The 19,551-nt window shown below is 34.5% G+C and overlaps 1 protein-coding gene across 2 annotated transcripts in view; it reads right to left on the reverse strand.

The window, feature by feature from the left end:
- LOC150107706 (ubiquitin-like modifier-activating enzyme 6) overlaps nt 1-19,551 on the reverse strand; it is a 701,981-nt gene that overhangs the window by 334,783 nt on the left and 347,647 nt on the right. For both annotated transcript variants that reach the window (XM_090391479.1, XM_090391480.1), the window contains exons 15-16: nt 14,211-14,278; nt 2,400-2,478 (exon numbers count right to left, since the gene is read on the reverse strand). In XM_090391479.1, coding sequence (XP_090247605.1) covers nt 2,400-2,478; nt 14,211-14,278 — 147 coding nt within the window. The remainder of the gene's footprint in view (nt 1-2,399; nt 2,479-14,210; nt 14,279-19,551) is intronic.

Raw genomic sequence — 19,551 nt, forward strand, 5'->3', positions numbered from 1 at the left:
GCCTAATGTAAAACATATGAAGCATGTCCAGAAAGTGAGGTCCATTCACAATTTACTGCCAAATAAAATATGGGAGAGGGATCATGCATACACTGTAACATTGACTGACTCATTAGCTAGCTGTTGATCATTTTATTTTCACTACGTTATTGTTTTTTGTCTTCTACAAACAAATTATATTCAGTACTGTGATGAAAAAATCCTGCCAATAACAATGTTCATGGTGTGATGCGATTTTTGTTGGTGGAAAACAATAGTGCTGCAGAAATTCACCGATGACTGTGTAAGGTTTATGGGCTTAAGGTAATGATTGACAGTAAGGTTAAGCCACAGTGTCATTTGTTTAAAGAAGGATGCAACAATGTTCACGATGAAAAGGACAGTGGCCAGCCAAGTGTGGTGACAGATCATTTGGTAGAAAGAGTACACATGAAAATTTGCGAGAACTGTCATTTCACAATTACATAACTTTCTTTTGACTCACTACATCTATTCTTTTTGAAAATATGTTCCTGTATATTTCTATGGAATTCAGTTGAATATTACTGGATATCATAATAGCAAAACATTGTTATTTTCCAGTGCGTACTATATAACCTCGTGTGCTGTATCAGATATTATGAAACTAAAAATTAAATATATTAAATAATAGATCTATTAGAAAGAAAGTTGAATGAAAATGTTTTTCTGGTCGTTGATCTGATCAGCTCTTACACATCATTCTTTTAAAGGATTGATTTCTAACTGCATCAATTCAAAACCCAGAGAATAAGAGTGATATACAATGAGATTAATCTTTTACTCTGGGTTTTTTTTCTGTGATATTTTTGGAACATTAAATGGTAGGGAAAATTTGTTTGACAAACCGATCAAAAAATGCATATGCAGTTTACATTAATCATGTCACTCATATCCACTATAACAAACTACAGAAATAGTTTGTCGTAGTGGGTAGGATACTATTGAGAATTTCATTTAGAATAACATATTGAATTTCCATTATGTCCATTGTGGCTACGGCATTGTTGAGACTTTTTTCAATTTGTTACAGTGAGCAGATTTGTTATATAGTGATTGAGTTGCAATCAATAGGTATAGTAGACTAAAGATAGGATGAACTGTCCTATTTACCTTAAATAGCATTAAGGTAGTAAGAAGTTCTTGTATAAATTTATCATGTGAATTTGTCTAGGCATCCAGAAATATGGGATTTCTCTTGTGTGAACAAGTATTGCTTGCAAATCTCAAATATGTCTCGAGTATAGAGCATCATTTCCATAAGGGAACTTGCTTGTCGATTTTCTTAAGTGAGGAACAACAATTAATGTTAATGTGTATTGTGAAATGCTGAAGAAACTCAGACAAGCAATTCAGTACATTCAGAAGTTTGGGTAGAAACTTTTTGACCATCCACCCTACAGTCCTGACCTCACACCCAGTGACAACCTGTTGTTTCTGCATATGAAGCAGTGACTACCATCTCAGTGCTTTGAAGAAGATGAGGAACTGAAGAACAGCGTGACTCCGTGGTTGAACTCGTTGGCAGCAGACTTTTTTTTTGATGCAGTATGAAGAAGCTGGTTCCATGATACCAAAAATGGCTGGAAGTCAATGGTGACTATGCAAAAAAATAAAGTATATATAGATATTTCAGTGCATATAATAAAACTTTTTTCCTCTCTATCAGGTTTTTTTTTTTTTTTTTTAATTCTTGATGGGACCTTGCTTTCTGGATGCGCCTCGTATCATGACAGCAATCACATGTAAATTTGACAGTTAATGCTTTAATAAATATTCGCAAAATACTGTAAAAAAACGTTTTTTACAATAATAAGATGCTATCTGACAGTACTAAGTTTTTCAGCTAAAAAACTAGAAGAAAAATGAAAAATGTGAGTGTCACAGATATACATACTATCAAAATTTTTATGCTTGTTTTAGCATTCCATGGTTAATCATCAGAAATTAAATATATTTTTCTGATTAATCATTAATGCCAGAATATGCACCCTTCAGTAACAAAATACCCAAGTTTGATTCTCATTATGACAATGGAACAGTTATATGAGATTTTGGATTTGTATCACATACCAGCAACTCCTACAGAACAAGTAAACTGGCAGAGAACACATGCAATTAATTGATGAAAAATCTGATATATTGTGGCCAGCAGATTGTATGGCATAGTATAACATATAGTGAACATGATGGCTTATGCAAAATCATAGAGTAGCAGCCTTCTACAATGAATTCCCAGACTCCACAGGTGTCATGTAATAATAATGAAATAATAATAATAATAATTAATAAACAATATTTGAAGCACAAATAAGAAAATATTAAAAACTCATTTAGAGATTTATTCTTACATACAAAAAAAAAGTATTATTAAAACTTACAATAAATACATTAGAACGAGCCAATTTGGAATAAATGTTATCTCCACAGCATATACGTAGGGAATCATAACAATCATTCCTGCAAATGAAAAAAAAATATGAATGAGAATGAGAATTTAGGTGCAGTGAATTATTAAATATATAGTACACAGCATTAAACTAATGATACTCAGATTTTCCAGAAGTTAGTTCATCATGATTTCTTGATATATTTCCTCTTTCTTGGGAAGGGGGAAGTGTATGATAGTCCAATACAATTATATAATTACGAGGGTGGTTCCATAAGTTTCCAGCCTGACTAACTTTAAGAGTTTTAGAGGTGATAGAAAGAAAACAACTGTGTGCCTTTTCAACATAATCTCTCACTTTACTTCAACACTTTATCACATCTTTGAATTAACATTTCTATGTCCTTGAAATATTAGTTTGCACTTTTGTCTGCAAAATGGCCTAAAACTGCATCTTTCACCTCCCTGTCATCTGCAAATTTTCTTCCTCTAAGGTGTTTATTCAGTTTCGAGAAGAAGTAGTAATCACTGGATGCTGGATTCTGAACTAGGGTGGGTGTTCAATCTCCTGGAAACCACAGCCCTTCACCATAGCCTTCGCAACAATAGCCATATGGACTGGAGTATGTGAAACAGGTGTACACCATGACTCAGCATTCCTTGTCTCTTCTCCTTTATGACATCACACAGTTTGTGCAGGAGTGAAGCATATTATACTACATTCATGGTGGTATTCCTTTCCTTGAAGTCAATCAAGAGAATTCCCAGGCAATCCCAAAAGATTCTTGCCATGATCTTCTTGGTGGACCGAGTGACTTGGCTTTTCTTGGTGATGCTTCGCCTGGTTTCCCTTGGCAAAGCTCTAAAAACTTGTGGGAACAGGTCACATGATGCTCCTGAATTGAAGAGAGAAGTCGGGGCACCCAACTTGCACTGACTTTCACCATGCAAAGTTTCTCATCAGTGATGCAAAAGATGGTTGTTACAGAAAGTCCCAACCTTACTAAGATTTCTTTGAGCTTAAGCTGTTAGTGATTGCACAGTTCCTTTTCAACAACAGATACATTTTCCTCACTCATCATTTCCACAGGCCGACCATCACAAGGATCATCTTCAATGCTCTCTTCCTAGGTGAAACTGTTAAGTCCATTCCATCATGGTGGAATATGAAGGAGAAGCATCCCCAAAAAACTATCCAATCGATGTTTGATAGTATCAAAGCCCTTCTTTGTGAAAAACTTGGATAAGAGTCATATGCCCTATATAGAAGAGAACTACCATTCCAGAACCTTCAAGGAAGCTGCTATAGTCGCCCGTTCAACAGGAAACCTAAATAAGAATCAAAGTCTAATCCTACCTGATATTTGGAAAACTTTAATTAGATCACTAAATACTAAAGAAATGAACTTTCACGCCAATTGCATTATGTCTCTCTCAACCAATAAATCATGTACCCGCGACATGTGTATTGTCTTATGCACAGTACTAATTTTGTATGAATTAGAACTGTCAGTTAAAACCTAATCTGTTACCTTTATATCGCTTACCAATTGTATCCCTGAAGATGTCGATAGCAAAAATCGGTGAAACTAGTTGGATAATAAATATTACTCACTTGACTAACATTCCTAAAAAATGAGTTATAGCTTCTATTTTCAAATTGTTTCTGTGAAACGTCTTTGGGCTTGTCAGTGATTAAATTTTCTTCATATTCTTCAGGATCTTCCCACTGTGCATCTAAATTTAGAAGGTCGGAATCGCTCAACTTCTCAGAATGAGATTTAATTAACTTAGATTCATTTGAAAAGCCTCTAAAATCATTTGCCCAATGTGGAAGAATGTGCTTCCAAACGGCTCGCATATTGCTAGCAGTAATTTCATTTGACTTTGCTACTTTATAACCAGGCTGATATTTCTCTGATTTGGCCAGAAAAGTCTCACTTCCAAAAAAGAACTGGTTTCATCGACATTAAATATTTGTTGATCACAACAGTCCCCTTCTTACACAATTTTCTTCAACATCTCTGAATATCTCCTTATCTGCACTTGCAGCTTTGCCTGTGATTAGAACATTATGTAGACTATTTCTCTTTTTGAAACGCTAAAATCACCCAGCACTAACATGGAATTCTTCTTCTTTTCCATCATTGATAGCCCTTTCTTTCCAGATTACAAAGAGACAATGCTTTTGATTTAATAAAGCCAGTGTTTAACGGGATCCATTTTACAATCTTAGATCCACATAAAAAGAAGTCTCTCTAATTCAATCGTTATAATAATAATAAATAGTTTAATCCTTTATCCAAGTGTGAGCAAACAAAGTTTGTGCCTGAAAATATCTTCAGGACTGAAGTAAGGTAGTACAACACAGAGCAACTCGCTGCAAAGGTGGATCAAGCTCTCAACTCCTTGTCTCAGTATCTCCCATAATACACAGCACATTCCCCTGCGGACATGTATACTGCAATGCATTAATGGGGTGGGGGACACCACCCATAGATTTAGAGAAAGATCTCTAAATCCAGAGTAATTTAATAATAAGGTGGCACACCTTTTGCAACTCCTATAGGTAAGGATGACCTCTCCCATTGCTTCTGCCTTAGTATCTCCACTCTGGGCCTGGCTCCCACTGACGAGACCTCAATAAAGGTCGAAACCGGTACGAGTGGTGCCCCCCCCCCAATGCATAGCGGTATACATATCCACAAGGGGATGTGCTATGAATGGGGGATACTGAGACAAGGAGTTGAGAGTTTGATCCACCTTTGCTGCGAGCGGCCCGGTGTTGTACTACCTTACCTAAGTCCTGAAGATATTTTCAGGTGCAAACTTTGTTTGCTCACACTTGGATAAAGGATTAAATTAAATTTATTATAGTCTAACCAAGTGAAAAATAAACTTTCAACAATCATTATAATACTTTGATTTCGAGTGCAGGCATGATGAACTTGAAGCAGCCTTACCTTTCTCTTTGTATTCAGCAGTTGATTCACCCATTTTTGTGTTCTTGTCCTATCTTTGCTCTGGACTCGCCTTGTTCATTTTTCTTTATTATTTCAAGTTTCTCTTCCAATCAGATTACTTTTCGAATCATTTTCACACTTCTATTTTTTGCTCACTAATTCTTTTACTGATGATTAAAGGTTAGGTAAATAATTTAAAATAAAAAAGTAAGGAAAACAATTGCCAGAGATATGATCAGCAATACTATGTAAAGCAGACGACATGAATTTTGGCCGTAAATTTGGAACATAGTGTACATGGAAATAATGTAGTATGCCATTAAAAAATAACTTTGTAAAATGTTTCATTTTTGTAGCTAAATTATTTTTTAGTAATTTACTAAATTACTAAAAAAATAATTTAAGAAATTATTTTATTAAATAATTATTTCATTATGGCAAGTAATTTTTTAAAATAGTTAGCCATAAAAAATGTATAGATCAAAAATTTTTTAAATCTGTAACATTTATTTTGAAGATGTATATAGGCGCACTAATTGAATTTGGGTATAAAAAAAAAATGATGCACTAATCGGGGGCACATTAATCGAGGGATTGCTGTATTTAGGTTTTAGACCACAGAAAAGCAGGACTTTCAGAGTCTACAAAAATGATTATTCATCAAGTGAAAGCGATAGCCACTAACAGAGGGACCGCCAACTTTACTGGATCAACATCATGGTGTTCAAGATTCATGAAGAGAAACCAGCTACGAATGCAGACTAAAACAAAAATATCACAAAAGATGCCAGCTGAATATGAAGAAAAAAATTATTGAATTTCATTCTGTAAATTCATTATAATATTCAGTGATAAAGTTTTTTTCCTAAAAAATGTGTACAAAAAAGGGGGTGCATCTTATACAGCGGCAAATACGCTAAATACTAATGAATAAAATTATTGAAGAGTTTCTATTTACTGAATAACTGAAAATTAACACAAAATTCTACAATTTTTAAGGTTGTTAAAGACTTTTTTAAATGTCTAAAAACATTCCTCTCACAAACATTATTGCATGTGCAACTGATGGAGGACCAGCTATGATTGGTCGTCACCATGGATTTATAGCACATTTAAAAGAAGCAGTTCCAAATATCTTTACAATTCACTGCATTCTTCATAGACAGCACTTAGCTGCAAAACATCTTAGTGGTAGACTACATAAAACTTTGGAAGATGTTATTAAAACAATGAATAAAATAAAAGCACAGTCATTGAATATCCATGTTTTTCGGGAACTTTGCCATGAAAATGAAGAATTTAACGAAGAATTAAGCATCTTTTGCTTCACACTGAAGTTAGATGGCTCTTAAATGGAAACTGTCTGCGATGTTTTAATGATCTCTATGATACTGTTTTGGAATTTCTTGATTCACGTGGTGAGAACACGTGAAATGTTCTAAAAAAGGAAAACGTTGACATTGCATGTCTTTCCAATATTTTCACCAAATTAAATGAGATTAACATCAAATTGCAGGGAAGCAACATGAATTTTATTAAAGCAAAGGGAATTATAATGTTTTTATCAGCAAATTAACATTCCATAAGCAGAGCATTGCAAGATGAGATTTTCTGCAGTTCCCAAATCTACAAATAATAAATGATGATTTAATATTAGACACAGATTTGGACTGTTATTGTTCCCATCTTCTGACACTGAAAGATGTCTTGAACATCAGATTCAATGACTTTGATGAGCTTAAAATACCCAATTGGGTCATAAATCCATTTCTTTCTGAATGCCACGTCTGTTCATCCAAATTTGTGCGAAGAATTTATTGACCTAATCTTGAAGCTCAAGTACAATTTCAACAGTGCAGGTATGAAAGATTCTGGCCAAACAAGTAAGTATCCTCAGCTTTGGCAAGAAATAAAATTACTGCTCATTGCTTTTCCTTCTTTGTACTTTGTCGAGAAAGGATTCAGCATCAGGTTGCAATTGTTAGCTAAGTAGCGAAATAGTTTGCAAATAAGTGAAAAAGAGACGTGAGACTTCATTTGTAAATACTGAATGATATTGAAAAATTAGCAGGATCTCATGGGACTCATGGTAGCCATTAATGATTGACTTATTAAATACAGTAAGTTTACATCTTTTTTGAGTAAAAATTAATTTGTATCAAAGTCATTAATTTTTAATCAACTGTCAGTTCAAATATGATGATGGTAATTTAGGTTTGTCTAATAATATATTATAATTATCTTACTGAGTCATTAACCTAGTGTAAAATTGAGCAGGGGGTGCCAGGCCATACAAATAGTTGAAAGAGGAGCCAGGCAAAAAAAAAAAAAAAAAAAAAAAAAGAGGTTAAGAACTACTTATCTATTCAATCTTCTAATTTTCTAATTAAAAATTTTCAATAACAAAAGTTCAATTTCTGATTAATTGTTTTATTTCTAACTTAATCTTCAGATCCATATATTAAAATTAGATTCAATACTCTTTTACTCCTAGTCAGATGTTTTATTAGTTTCTCTCTTATTCTATACATTATTCATTCATATATCATTTAACTCTTAATATTATTTCTATCACTGATGTCATCTTTCAACCCTCTAGTTTTCCTAAGAACTTTCAATATCCAAAATTCGATCTCTGCTCAATTATTTCTAACATAACACTCAGATCTAAACATTAAAATCAGTTTCAGTACTGTCTTGAATACCATTAGTTTGATAGTTTTGCTGGCTTCTCTCATATTCCATATATTGTTCATCTGGCTTCACACCATGGGCCATATTTATTCTGTTATTTCCATACTGGATTCACTATCTTTACTAAGAAATATTCCTAAATAGATGAATATTTCATCCATTTTACAGGTTCAGAACTAAATGCATTCCAAGTATATATAGAACTTTACTTAGAACTACATACCATAGTGTTTACTTGTCTCTTTTCAAACTCATTTTATCAATAATTTTCATACCAAATATGTAATTTAATTTAATTTAGTTAAAGAGACTATAATAATTTCACAGCTTGGTCGCTTGAAGTCAGACTTAAGTTCAAGTCTAGTCGTTGACTGGAGGAACATTTTCTAAGCCTTTCTTCGACCGATTCCGGAGTTAGTCGATCTCTGGCAAGGGCAGCGGGTTTTTCCTCCCGGAAACTCGGGTTTTTCGTCCCGTAAACTCAAGAAAATCGACCGTAGAACCCACATTATTTCAGACATTAAATATATTGTGTTAGGGACCACGAGATGGCGGCACATTTGAGCTGTCTCTCATCACTGTGTACCGCTTAATTAGTGATAGCCTTGGGCCATCTATCTCTGATTGGTACCAGTGGAGATTGAACTGCCCACTCAGTCTCCAAAAGTTAGATAGGGCTAAATGGCCTCGCCTACTCCCGTATACGGGAATAAAAAGGCGTTAGCTGATTTTTTTTTTTCTGAGTAATTAATAGGCTTGAATTTAATATCTCAAATTTCAATATCAGATTTAATACCGCTTTCTTCTGTGATGTGATCAATACAGATAATGAATTTTTTAATGTGAAAATATTCTCACTCATGAAAGGTGAAACTTATGGCAGATTAGCAGTACCGCAGATAGTATAAAGTTACATAATTTTGAAAAATATCTTACTCTAGAGACCAAAAATGGTATTTTTATTTCAAGCTCAAGTCACTTACAGACATCCAATAAGATAGGTAATGATCTTAGCTGGAACAATGAAATTAATGTACCACCCTAAGTACATTCATAAATATCCATGCCAAAGTGGAAACCAAAGTGAATAGCATGTTGGCAGGAAAAGCAGATGGACTATCCATTTTGTATAAACTAGGATGACATTAAGGCAGAAGATGAATTTCATTGCCTAGTATGAAACCACTGCCAAGCTTACTGGACACATCAAGTAACTTGAAAAAGTTGTTTGGTCCTAGAGCAGAGTTTCTGGAACAGATAAAAAACTAATAAAAAAAAATTCAAAATCCTTGTCCATCCCAGTACTAATGTACTATAGGTTTACAATCTTTCCTAGGTGAGAGTCACATAAAAACAAATTAAGTGGAAACAGAACTCAACTTTGTCCCCCCATGAGAATTCTGTTAATTAAGGAGTGCAAAGCTATCAGATATTACCATCATGGGGAAATAGAGTAATAAAGGTTCTGTTCTCACTGTGGCTCACTAGTTTTTTACTTATAATATCAATTTAAAGGTTACCATCTCATATTTTATCAAGTCTTGATAAAAGATGAGATTGTGATTTGTGAAGCGCAATTTATTACAAATGGGCCACTACCCAGTTTGCACACAGAACAGTAATCTCCTGGTTTGTAAAGGGAAACAAACTTTAATAGGCGTCACATAGTCAGAATCACCTGAATCTTTATATTTTTATAAAGGCTGAAATTGCAAAATGCATACCATTAAATAATTTTAATTGTACCAGTACCAGTTATGTTTTTATGCATTCCCATGCATAAAAACATAACTAGAGTCAAGATAATAAGATAGATTATACTTTTGATAACATAGTTTTACTATTCTTTCTCATAAATAGTTCTATTTTCCATTTAATAAATTTCAAAAATAATTAAACAAATTAACAATGGAGGACTTGTGTGAGAATTTTATTTCTCTCACAAAATTTTCATCTAAGTGTCAAGAGCACTATCAATATGAAATTCAAAATAAACAAGGATAAGTGAAAAATGAAGATTCAACAATGAGAATGTAAGCTATGCAAAAAATTACAGAGCCACAGTCTAAAATGTTTACACGGGACAGACAGGCAGGTCAGGAGAGACATGCAATTCTTAGTTTGTTGCCATAATACTTGAAACATCAAGTATTATGGCAACAAACTGAAATGATCCACATAGTTTAGAGATTCTTCTCAAGAGCATTCAAGAAGTCAATGAAATGATTAAACACCCTCAACAAATAAGGGATGATTTTACACCAAGGTTGGTCTTCTCCCATTAAACATAAGATAGACAAGTGGTTGCCAGCAGTTCCATGACAAATATAAGGGATGATTTTACACCAAGGTTGGTCTTCTCCCATTAAACATAAGATAGACAAGTGGTTGCCAGCAGTTCCATGACAAATATAAGGGATGATTTTACACCAAGGCTGGTCTTCTCCCATTAAACATAAGATAGACAAGCGGTTGCCAGCAGTTCAGAGAAAACCATGAACCAGCAAATAACCTTCACAGCATGTGCACACTCCCCATTGTTATTTCTGTTTTCAAAATATTTTATGTTATTCTTTAGTTTATTCACATAATTCACCTGATCATGTGAAACACATGAATTTCATGAAACTAGCGGAGTAATTGATAAACTATTTTAACTATTTTAAATTCCAACTGTTTTATGTGGTAAGAATGCTGGCAAGAATACTGACAACACAATTAAATTACATTATAATATAATCTAAAATGCTCTTAGGTCCCTAATGACATTTTTCAAGTTATATCAAAAAAAGAATAGCTTGAGTCCATCGTTTCTATTCAGATTGCAACAATCAGTCCATCATTTCTATTTAGACTGGGATAACAAAGTAAAGTTTGTACAATCATTCTAAGATAATGGCTTTTGTGTAGGACCTTACTCTTTATCTAAATGATCAGATGCTTAGTACAGATGGCATGTTTGGTAAGTCCAGATTGTTTGGGGCTGATGGAATCTAATGTACCCTGTTCATCATAATGAACAGCTGGACACTGAGTTTGGCAAGCATAAGATAATTCATAATTCCAGGGAATTAGATAAACAATGAAGTAAAGTAAAGGAAGAAGCTTATCCTTTGTAAAGCCTAGATAGGGAAGAAAGTCTGCCAATCAGGCAAAAAAATCACATTCATTCCGAGAGAGAGAGAGAGAGAGAGATCTAAGTAGTTTGGCAAGTCTTTCAGAATCACTCTTCACATATAGAATGGCAATATAGTTTAAAACTCTCTTGAGAGAGAGAGACAGGTGACAGAAGAACTTCAAACTGTTAATGACTTGATCAAACAGAATACACAGGATGCTGTTGACCCACAAGAAATAAATTTCATTAAGACTAACTTCTTGGCTTAGGACTTGATTGAGTCCTATGTGAACAAGTCATTACAGAGATGTATTGGACTCAATGTGACCATTTGCTTTATAGCGCCAAATTTTTGACAAGGATGGTGATATGGCCGAGCAAGGATATAAAGTCTGGTATGGATATTATACTGAGATTTATTTCTTGACACAAGAAATAAATTTTATTAAGACTTGTTCTTGGCTAATGGCTTCACTGAGCCTTATATTAATAAGGTCATTAACAGTTATAAAGTTCTTCTATCACTGACCGCTGTCAACCACATTGCAAGCCCATATGTCAATTTATTGAATTTACAATTTACTGAATCTATTGAGCTGTTGCGAGACAACTTCCTCAAGCAGCATGTGAGAGAAGGAACTCAAGGTCAAAGAGTGTTAGAGCGAGGGGGGGGGGGTTTCAGTTAAAGGTGTAACTATTCTGCCTCCTGTTGGTGACAGTGATCATGCAGTACTCACATGTGAAAAGATCAAGTTTATGAATGTTCCATTCAGAAAAGGTTACATGCTGAACCACAAAGTAGGAAATTATGAGCAACTGAGAGGTATACTGAGTTCAACAGAATGGTATTAGTTGCTGGATGGGAAGAATATCGACAGTGTATGGGAAGCATTTAAAAAAATACTTAAATGATGCAATGTCAGAATGTGTCATAAGATTTCGAAGAATATATAGGCTAGGAGTGAAATGGATGTGTAATCTTATCAAGAAATTTGTAAGAAAAGGCCGATTTGGAAGGAATATTGTGTGCATAAGGATGATGTTCACTATGAAAATTATAAGCGGCGAGCCAGAAGAGTCACAAATGTTGTATGGAAATCTAAGTATGAAAATGAAAAAAAAACAGGCTCTGCAAGCTAAAGACACCGCAAAGAATTCTATCGTTATGCTGCAAATAAAAGAAAGAAATCATCCACTGAATGCAGTTGGTGTGAGGGTGACATTTGCAGAAGAGATTGTTCATCTAATGAGTGTTCATTTGCTAAAAGCTATCAATCAGTTGTATGCAATATTGCACTCACTGCTACTTCTTCACTGGACGAAGAACCTCAGGAGGTATGAGGAAGAGGTACTAGACCTGTTCCACAAACTGGATAAGAATTCAGCATAGGAACTAATGGGATATCATCACAAATGCTAAGTGTTCAGCTGAACTGGCTATTCCTTTGACCAGGCTAAATAATTTGAGTATTGTCAAAGCAGGGAAGATTCCACATGAGTGGAAAAAATGCATATTATTCCCATTGCACAAGCGTGGTGCAAAGACTGATTTATTTAACTCTATCAACCAATCAGTATCTCAAGAGTGGTGGTGGTGGATTTTGGAAAAGTTGGTTAGAGCTTGCATTCTGAAATGGATTGACAGAGAATCTCTACTTTGAAATGAATAGCACTGGTTTACAAATGGCAGGTCATGTTTTAACAACTTGCTCACATTCTACAATAATGTTGCCATTGAGTTAGACAAGGGGAATGGATACACCACGATACTTTTGGATTTTGCTAAGGCTTTTGACAAAATACAGTATGGAAGATTGTTGCATAAATTGGAGAATATGGATTTGGATTATAGAATATTAGCGTGGATAAGAGGATGGCTAGCTGACTGACAGATATCAAAAAGTGATATAGTATACGGGGGATCCTTGTGGTAACCAGCGGTGTACCACAAGGATCAGTGCTTGGTCCAATGTTATTCAATCTATACATTAATAGGAAAGATTTGACAAGTGACATATAGCTATTTATTGATGATGCACAAAGATAGGTAGGGTAATCAGTAATACTGCTGATATGCAGCACTTGCAGAATGATATGAATAAGGTGGAATTATGGACATGGGAAAATGGATGTCAGTTCAATGTCAGTCATTCACTTTGTTCTGATTAGATATCCAATGTCATATTATATTGGTGGGATTATGCTAAGAGAAACTGATCAGGCTAGGGATCTTGGAGTGTTAGTAGATAGCAAGTTGAAGTTCACAGGTCATGTAGCAAAGATTACAAATACAACTCAAAAGATAATTGCAATGCTGAAATGAACTTTCTCATGTAAAGATAAGGATGTATTTTGTCTCTTTACAAGGCCTAGATAAGACCTCACTTGGACTATTGTGTGCAGGTCTGGTCTCCTAGTTTCCATTATGATTTTGATATATTGGAGAGAGTGCAAAGGAGAGTGTTAAAAATGATATCAGGATTATGGAATGCTGATTATGAAAACAGAGATTGATAATTTGTAGACTGCAGACACTAGCAAACAGGAGAAAGAGGGGGTGATATGATAGAGACTTACAAACTTCTGAAACACACAAATCCAGAAAGGAAAATAGCATACAAAGACCATTCTACATTATAGCTGATGTAGGAATTCAGTGAATTTTAGGAAAATTCCCCATATACGGTTTATGTACAGTTTATCAGTCCTAAATTTTTCAGGGCACTGGCTATGTCATTTTCCAGTGAGCTGTATCAAACTACATGCTCATATTGTTTATGCTTCATATGATTCTGTACTGATATGCTCTTAGTATGCAAACACATACTGGCTCATGCTGTAAGGGTAATGTTTGGTAATGTTTGCTAAACATTACCAAATATAGGTATCGCTCTTTTTTTTAAAATTTTTTTAAATTTATTTTTGATTTAAGAATTGATGTATATGCAGGAAAATATAGATAATGCAGCATAAGCTTCAATAAAAAATTTTAAAATTATTAAATATTCTAGATATTGTTAAGCTTTACCTAAGCAGCAGGTCTTCATTTATCATATCCTTCATTCCTGCAGTCACTTCTCGTACATCCATATAGAGCTAAAAATAATAATACGTGTTTATATCAAACAACAATAAAGTTTTACTTGCTTTAGAGTACCAATTAAATAATTAGTTGACATTCATTTCAACAACATGATCAGCTCTTTTACAACAGAACTTTTCTACTCTGCAAAAACAGACAAATCAAAAAAACGTAATGCTCTTTATGTCAATAAGCTTTGAAGGTTTGTTTTGAATGTCACCTTACCTGATGAAAAAGTGTTATAGTTCGCCCACCATTTCTAGATCCCTTCTTGGCTTGGTGCCAAGAATAGTCAATTCATGCTGAAGGGGGAGAAAGAAATGAAGGATGTACGAATTGGTCGCCAACATGCGAAATCACGTGCTTTCTTGTCTGTCTGTACTAGTACTAGCTTGATTTTTGTTGTTCTCTTTTTGCATTATTTTTTTTATTATTAATTTGTATGATGGATCCAGTACAGTCAACAAATTCTATTGTTACATGTTTCAGTAGCTCTTGCAAAAGAATATTGAATAATGTGCTGACATTCTGCGAAAAAGAATCGTCAGAAGGCCGTCTTCTTGTTCCCCTTTCTCAAGTCATAAAACGTGCAAGTGCAATTGCGGGCGTATCGGGGTCGACTGTTAAAAGAATTCGTAGGGAATCAAAAGGTGAAGGTAAGCCAAAATTTAAATCTCCTAAAAAAAGCGCCAGAGAAAGAAAACCATCGAAATCGTAGCTTTGAATGATTTTGATGTAGACGTTATAAGAAGAGCTATTCACGAATTTTATGTGGTCGAGAAAAGAGTGCCAACTGTTCCGAAATTGATTCCTGTGCTTAAAGAAAAAATTAATTTTCCTTAGAAAATAGAAACTTTAAGGAAAATACTTCATGAAATCGGATTTTCTTTTAAAAAGTCCCAGAATAAAAGGAAACTTATCATGGAGCAAAGTGACATTGTTTTATGTAGAAAGTAGTATTTGCACGTATTAACACTCTACGTATATTTTTCCAACTGTTATACAAGCAAAATAGTTACACTTTAAAAACAGCAATGTTCGTAAAAGAAAAGCTAAATTTTCCAACCTGTAATAATAAACAAACTCAGTTTGTTTATGATTACATCCCAGAAGCCAGACTAATTACCCTATTATCGGAATGGATTCTCCTTTTTCTGACATGCGCAGAAGTGTTGAGGGACCTCAAATCGGTGGGCGAACTATAGTAAAGATTTCAAAACAAAATTTGACAAAAGCTGAAGCTAGTATTTTAAAGAAAGGTTTCAATTTGGCAATCAAGTCTGAACACATTCCTAAAGCAGATTTTATTTGTAATGTTGAAAAGTCTCTTTACTTTCTTCCACAACCTAGTGCAAATGATATCAGAGTGAAGACTGTGATTCTTCTTTCTTCATCTTGTCCTCATAAAAGCAACACCTCAGAAAAAAGAGCTAATTTAAAAAAAAGAACAAAGATACGATAATAATTAAAGTTGATAAAGGCAACTCAACAGTCATCATGGATACAGCAGACTACATGTCTAAGATTTCACTCTTGCTCTCAGATTCTTCCACTTATGTTCCATTAGACTATGACCCTAATTGACAAATCATGAAGAGACCAATAATCGTTTATGCAACTTGGGCTGTAAATCTTAATAAAGAGTTGAAATAAATGCACCCTTTAACCTCGCAACTATACGAAGCACCCAAGTCATGCAAGGCTGGCATTTCTCTTTATTATTATTATTATTATTATTATTCAGGCCTCCATGGAGTCAAAAGACTCATCGTAGGAGGTCCTTCCTAAGAACAAAGTCTGTCAAGACTCATTGAGGGGAGGTCTCCACCCCCCCCCCCTAAGAAACACAAAGTCTATCATACCACTCCTTAAACTCATTGACCGTTCTCACTCTCACCACTCCATCAGGCAATGCATTCCACGGTTCAACCACCCTCCATGCAAAGAAACCATTCCTCACCCTCTTGCTCACAGTTTCCTTTCGTAACTTCCAGAGATGGCCTCTTGTCATCACTCCTTCCTGCTGTTCAACCAAGCGAAAGAACTCCCCAGTGTCAACCCTGTAACCACCTCTCAACAAAAATATCCGCAGCTGATAGGATCTTTTATCAAAGCATCTTCTACCTTTTACAGAACTACATCAGCCACACAGACTCCTTCATTAGGAACTCTCAATACTTTGTACAGAACCTATCAGAAATTTCCACCATGCCATCAGATGTTCTCGGCAGTCTAGATATTCTATCTTTGTTCATCAACGTTCTGCAAATGAAGTCCTGGAATTTATAGATTATCTGTTCCCCTCCTGATACCTCTCAACTTTCCAAACATTGTTTCCATTGTAATTATTTCAGATGAAATGAGAAAATTTACAAACAACTCTAAAGCCTTACGATTGGCAGCACTGTCTCCTCCATGTACAGATTTATTAGCAGAAAACCTGGAATTAAGTTTCCTCACATCTGTAAACAGCAAGCTGTAAAATCTTGTATAGAAGGAATTTAGAATAAAATTTCTTCTATACAATTTTACTTGGAAAATGAAATCAATTTTATATACTTGTAAATTGATTAATACTTAACTCAATTTTTCTGTAATAAACCTGAAAAAAAGTTAGAATAAATTGTAATAAGAGATTGTTTCTATTGTATTTACAGATAGAGAATTAACTCAGACGGAATTAGCATGTAAGACCTGAGGCAATCGCAAAGTACAGGGTTTCCTGACTTGACTCAGCGACCACCGGGTGGCTGAGAAGACCCCCCCCCCCCCTCAAGAAAAAATAAATCTGTAAAAGTTCCAAGGTCAGGAAAGCAGAATAAAAGGGGGACGAATCGAAGGAAACGGGCTTTTTGGTGCGAGAATTTTCGAAGCTAGGCTTTTTTGGCACGAGCTTTTCAGAGGCTAGGCTTTCCAGTTCTGGTTTTCCTTTCCTGCTACAAGGAGTTTCGAGTGTGTGTGTGTGTCCTGCCGTTCCAAGGACCGGGACCATGCCCCCCCCCCCCCCCCCCCCCAGCCGATGCCTGACGATGATAGAAGTTTTGTAATAGCAGTGACAGAATACTCGAGAGTTCCCACCACTAAATTCCTTGGCGATCTCCACGTGTAAGGTATTATCGATGTCATAAAAAGTGCCCATGTGAATTTTACAGGAAGGCAGAAGAAGGTGTCAATGATCTCAAGGATCTTGTGCAATGAACTGGATGACAAAGTAACAAGTAAGATTTTTGTATAGGACTTTCCTAGGTGTGAAATTAATGGCAAAGATTGCTGAAAATTTTTGTTTGTTAGCATAAAGAACAGTAGCAAAGACGGAAAGTGGAATTGTTGAAAATAATTGTGAAGTAGCTTTGCAGAGTTGTGAGGAATTAGATGTTATATATTGAAGAAGGAATAGTATGTGAAAGTTTTAGTTAAGCTTAATAAGATATATGGTCTGAGTTAAATTAATGTAAAGTGTGTACAAGTCTGCTCCCGTGTCTGAATTATATACGAGCACATTTAATTGCATTAGTCATTTAGCTTAAGAGAGAATTGTGTAATTAATCTAGTGGAGAACCAGACAAGTGAATTTTATATTATTTTCATGTCATTGTATTTAGTAAAATTGAGTTGAATTAATTTAGTATGTGTAGTGTTACCTTTTTTATGTATTTTGATTTAGCATGAATAAATTGTTTTGTTTGTCAAATAACTAGCCTGATTCTGCCTGACCAATGCACTTCTCATAAAAAGACAGAACCTGTGTAGCCACGACTGACGAATAGTAGATTTTAGTGTTGCTTGACTTAGAGATAAATCTTAGAGGAGATATTTCCATGTTGTGCTGGGTGCTTTCTTGCATGTATTGGAAAGATATACAATTTCTCTATGTGATTTCTGATGGTGCAGTCATAAAATACAAATAAATTTTCAGAGATCGAGGTGAGAAAAAGCTAGCCATTTTAGAAAAAGGAATTGGCTCCAGCCAGAGGCAATTCCTAAATTCTAAAATATGATCACGTGAAGTAGCATAGTCACAACCTTGAGAGGGGGGAGGGGAATTAAATTGATAGACTGAAAGGATTATAGGTATTAGTCTATTTCAAGCAACGAGATTACATTTGGCGTTACAATTAAAATACAACTTTAAGTAAAAGGAAAAATACTGAATAGACATTTTCGAATAAAGAAAAAAGAAATAAAAAAATTAAATTTTACAAAGCCTTCATCATCATCATCGTCATCAAATTCCTGCCATATACCCTCAAGGGGTGTACAGGATATGATAGTACTACATGAAAAATTTACATCATTACTAATGTAATGATTTACATTATTACATTAGTAATGATTCACTACAAAGCCTTCAGTATGGTAGAAATACATAGATGTCTTTATCATCTCAAAATATAGTGTTGTTGAGTTACACAATTTTCTTTCATCTATCAACTCATTCCACCATAAAAAATTTACTTTGGAACTGGAACATGAAAGAAATTAACTTGCCTAGATGCTTTAATTATCAAAAAAGATGGAGGTGTTCCACGTGGTGTATACTGAAGCCTACACAAGTCATTACCTGCACTCATTCTCATTGCACTATATATCACAAAAACTAGGTATTTTGGGAGATACTGTATCTCACTGTCTTATTTCTCTGTTTATTGGAAATTTTTCACTTTTCTTATGTAGTTTAATGAGAGAGGTGGTATGACTATATAAGAAAACATAAATAAACAAATAAAAATCAGCTTTAATTTATACTCTTCAATGTTTTGTTCTTATTACTAAAACAAGATTTTGAAAATATTACGAATATAAGAAAACATAAGAATGTTAAGAATGCATTAAATTAGCATTTAAAAAGCACTGATTTTTTTTTTTTTAATTTGAATCCCATCTATGAAAGTAGAAACATATTATACATCCAATATTGTACATGGGCTAAGGTTAGATAATCTGGGATACACTGCTCTAGAAACCAAACATGGTACTTTTTTTTTTTCAAGCTACTCCATGCCTCTAATAAAGAACTTGCATACTCTATTGGCAACAAAAATTATCTACCACCTAAATATGATAATGTGCTTAAAGTAAATGCACATGGCATACTATAGACATAGGGCAAAAACCTGAGGCTGATTTTACCACCTGGCGATGATTTATTAGCAAGTTATGGTCAAAGGATGTTATAGCCAATCATTTAATTTTCAGATCTGAATTCTGACTTTATGAATTACTCTGGTTCATTACCACAATATTTTCTGTTCATTCTGAATTTTTCACAATACAGAAATTTTATACA

This window comes from Typopeltis vanoorti, chromosome 4 (assembly GCF_054136105.1).
Source record: "Typopeltis vanoorti isolate ZY-2024b chromosome 4, IOZ_Tvanoo_1.0, whole genome shotgun sequence".
Taxonomy (NCBI): domain Eukaryota; kingdom Metazoa; phylum Arthropoda; class Arachnida; order Uropygi; family Thelyphonidae; genus Typopeltis; species Typopeltis vanoorti.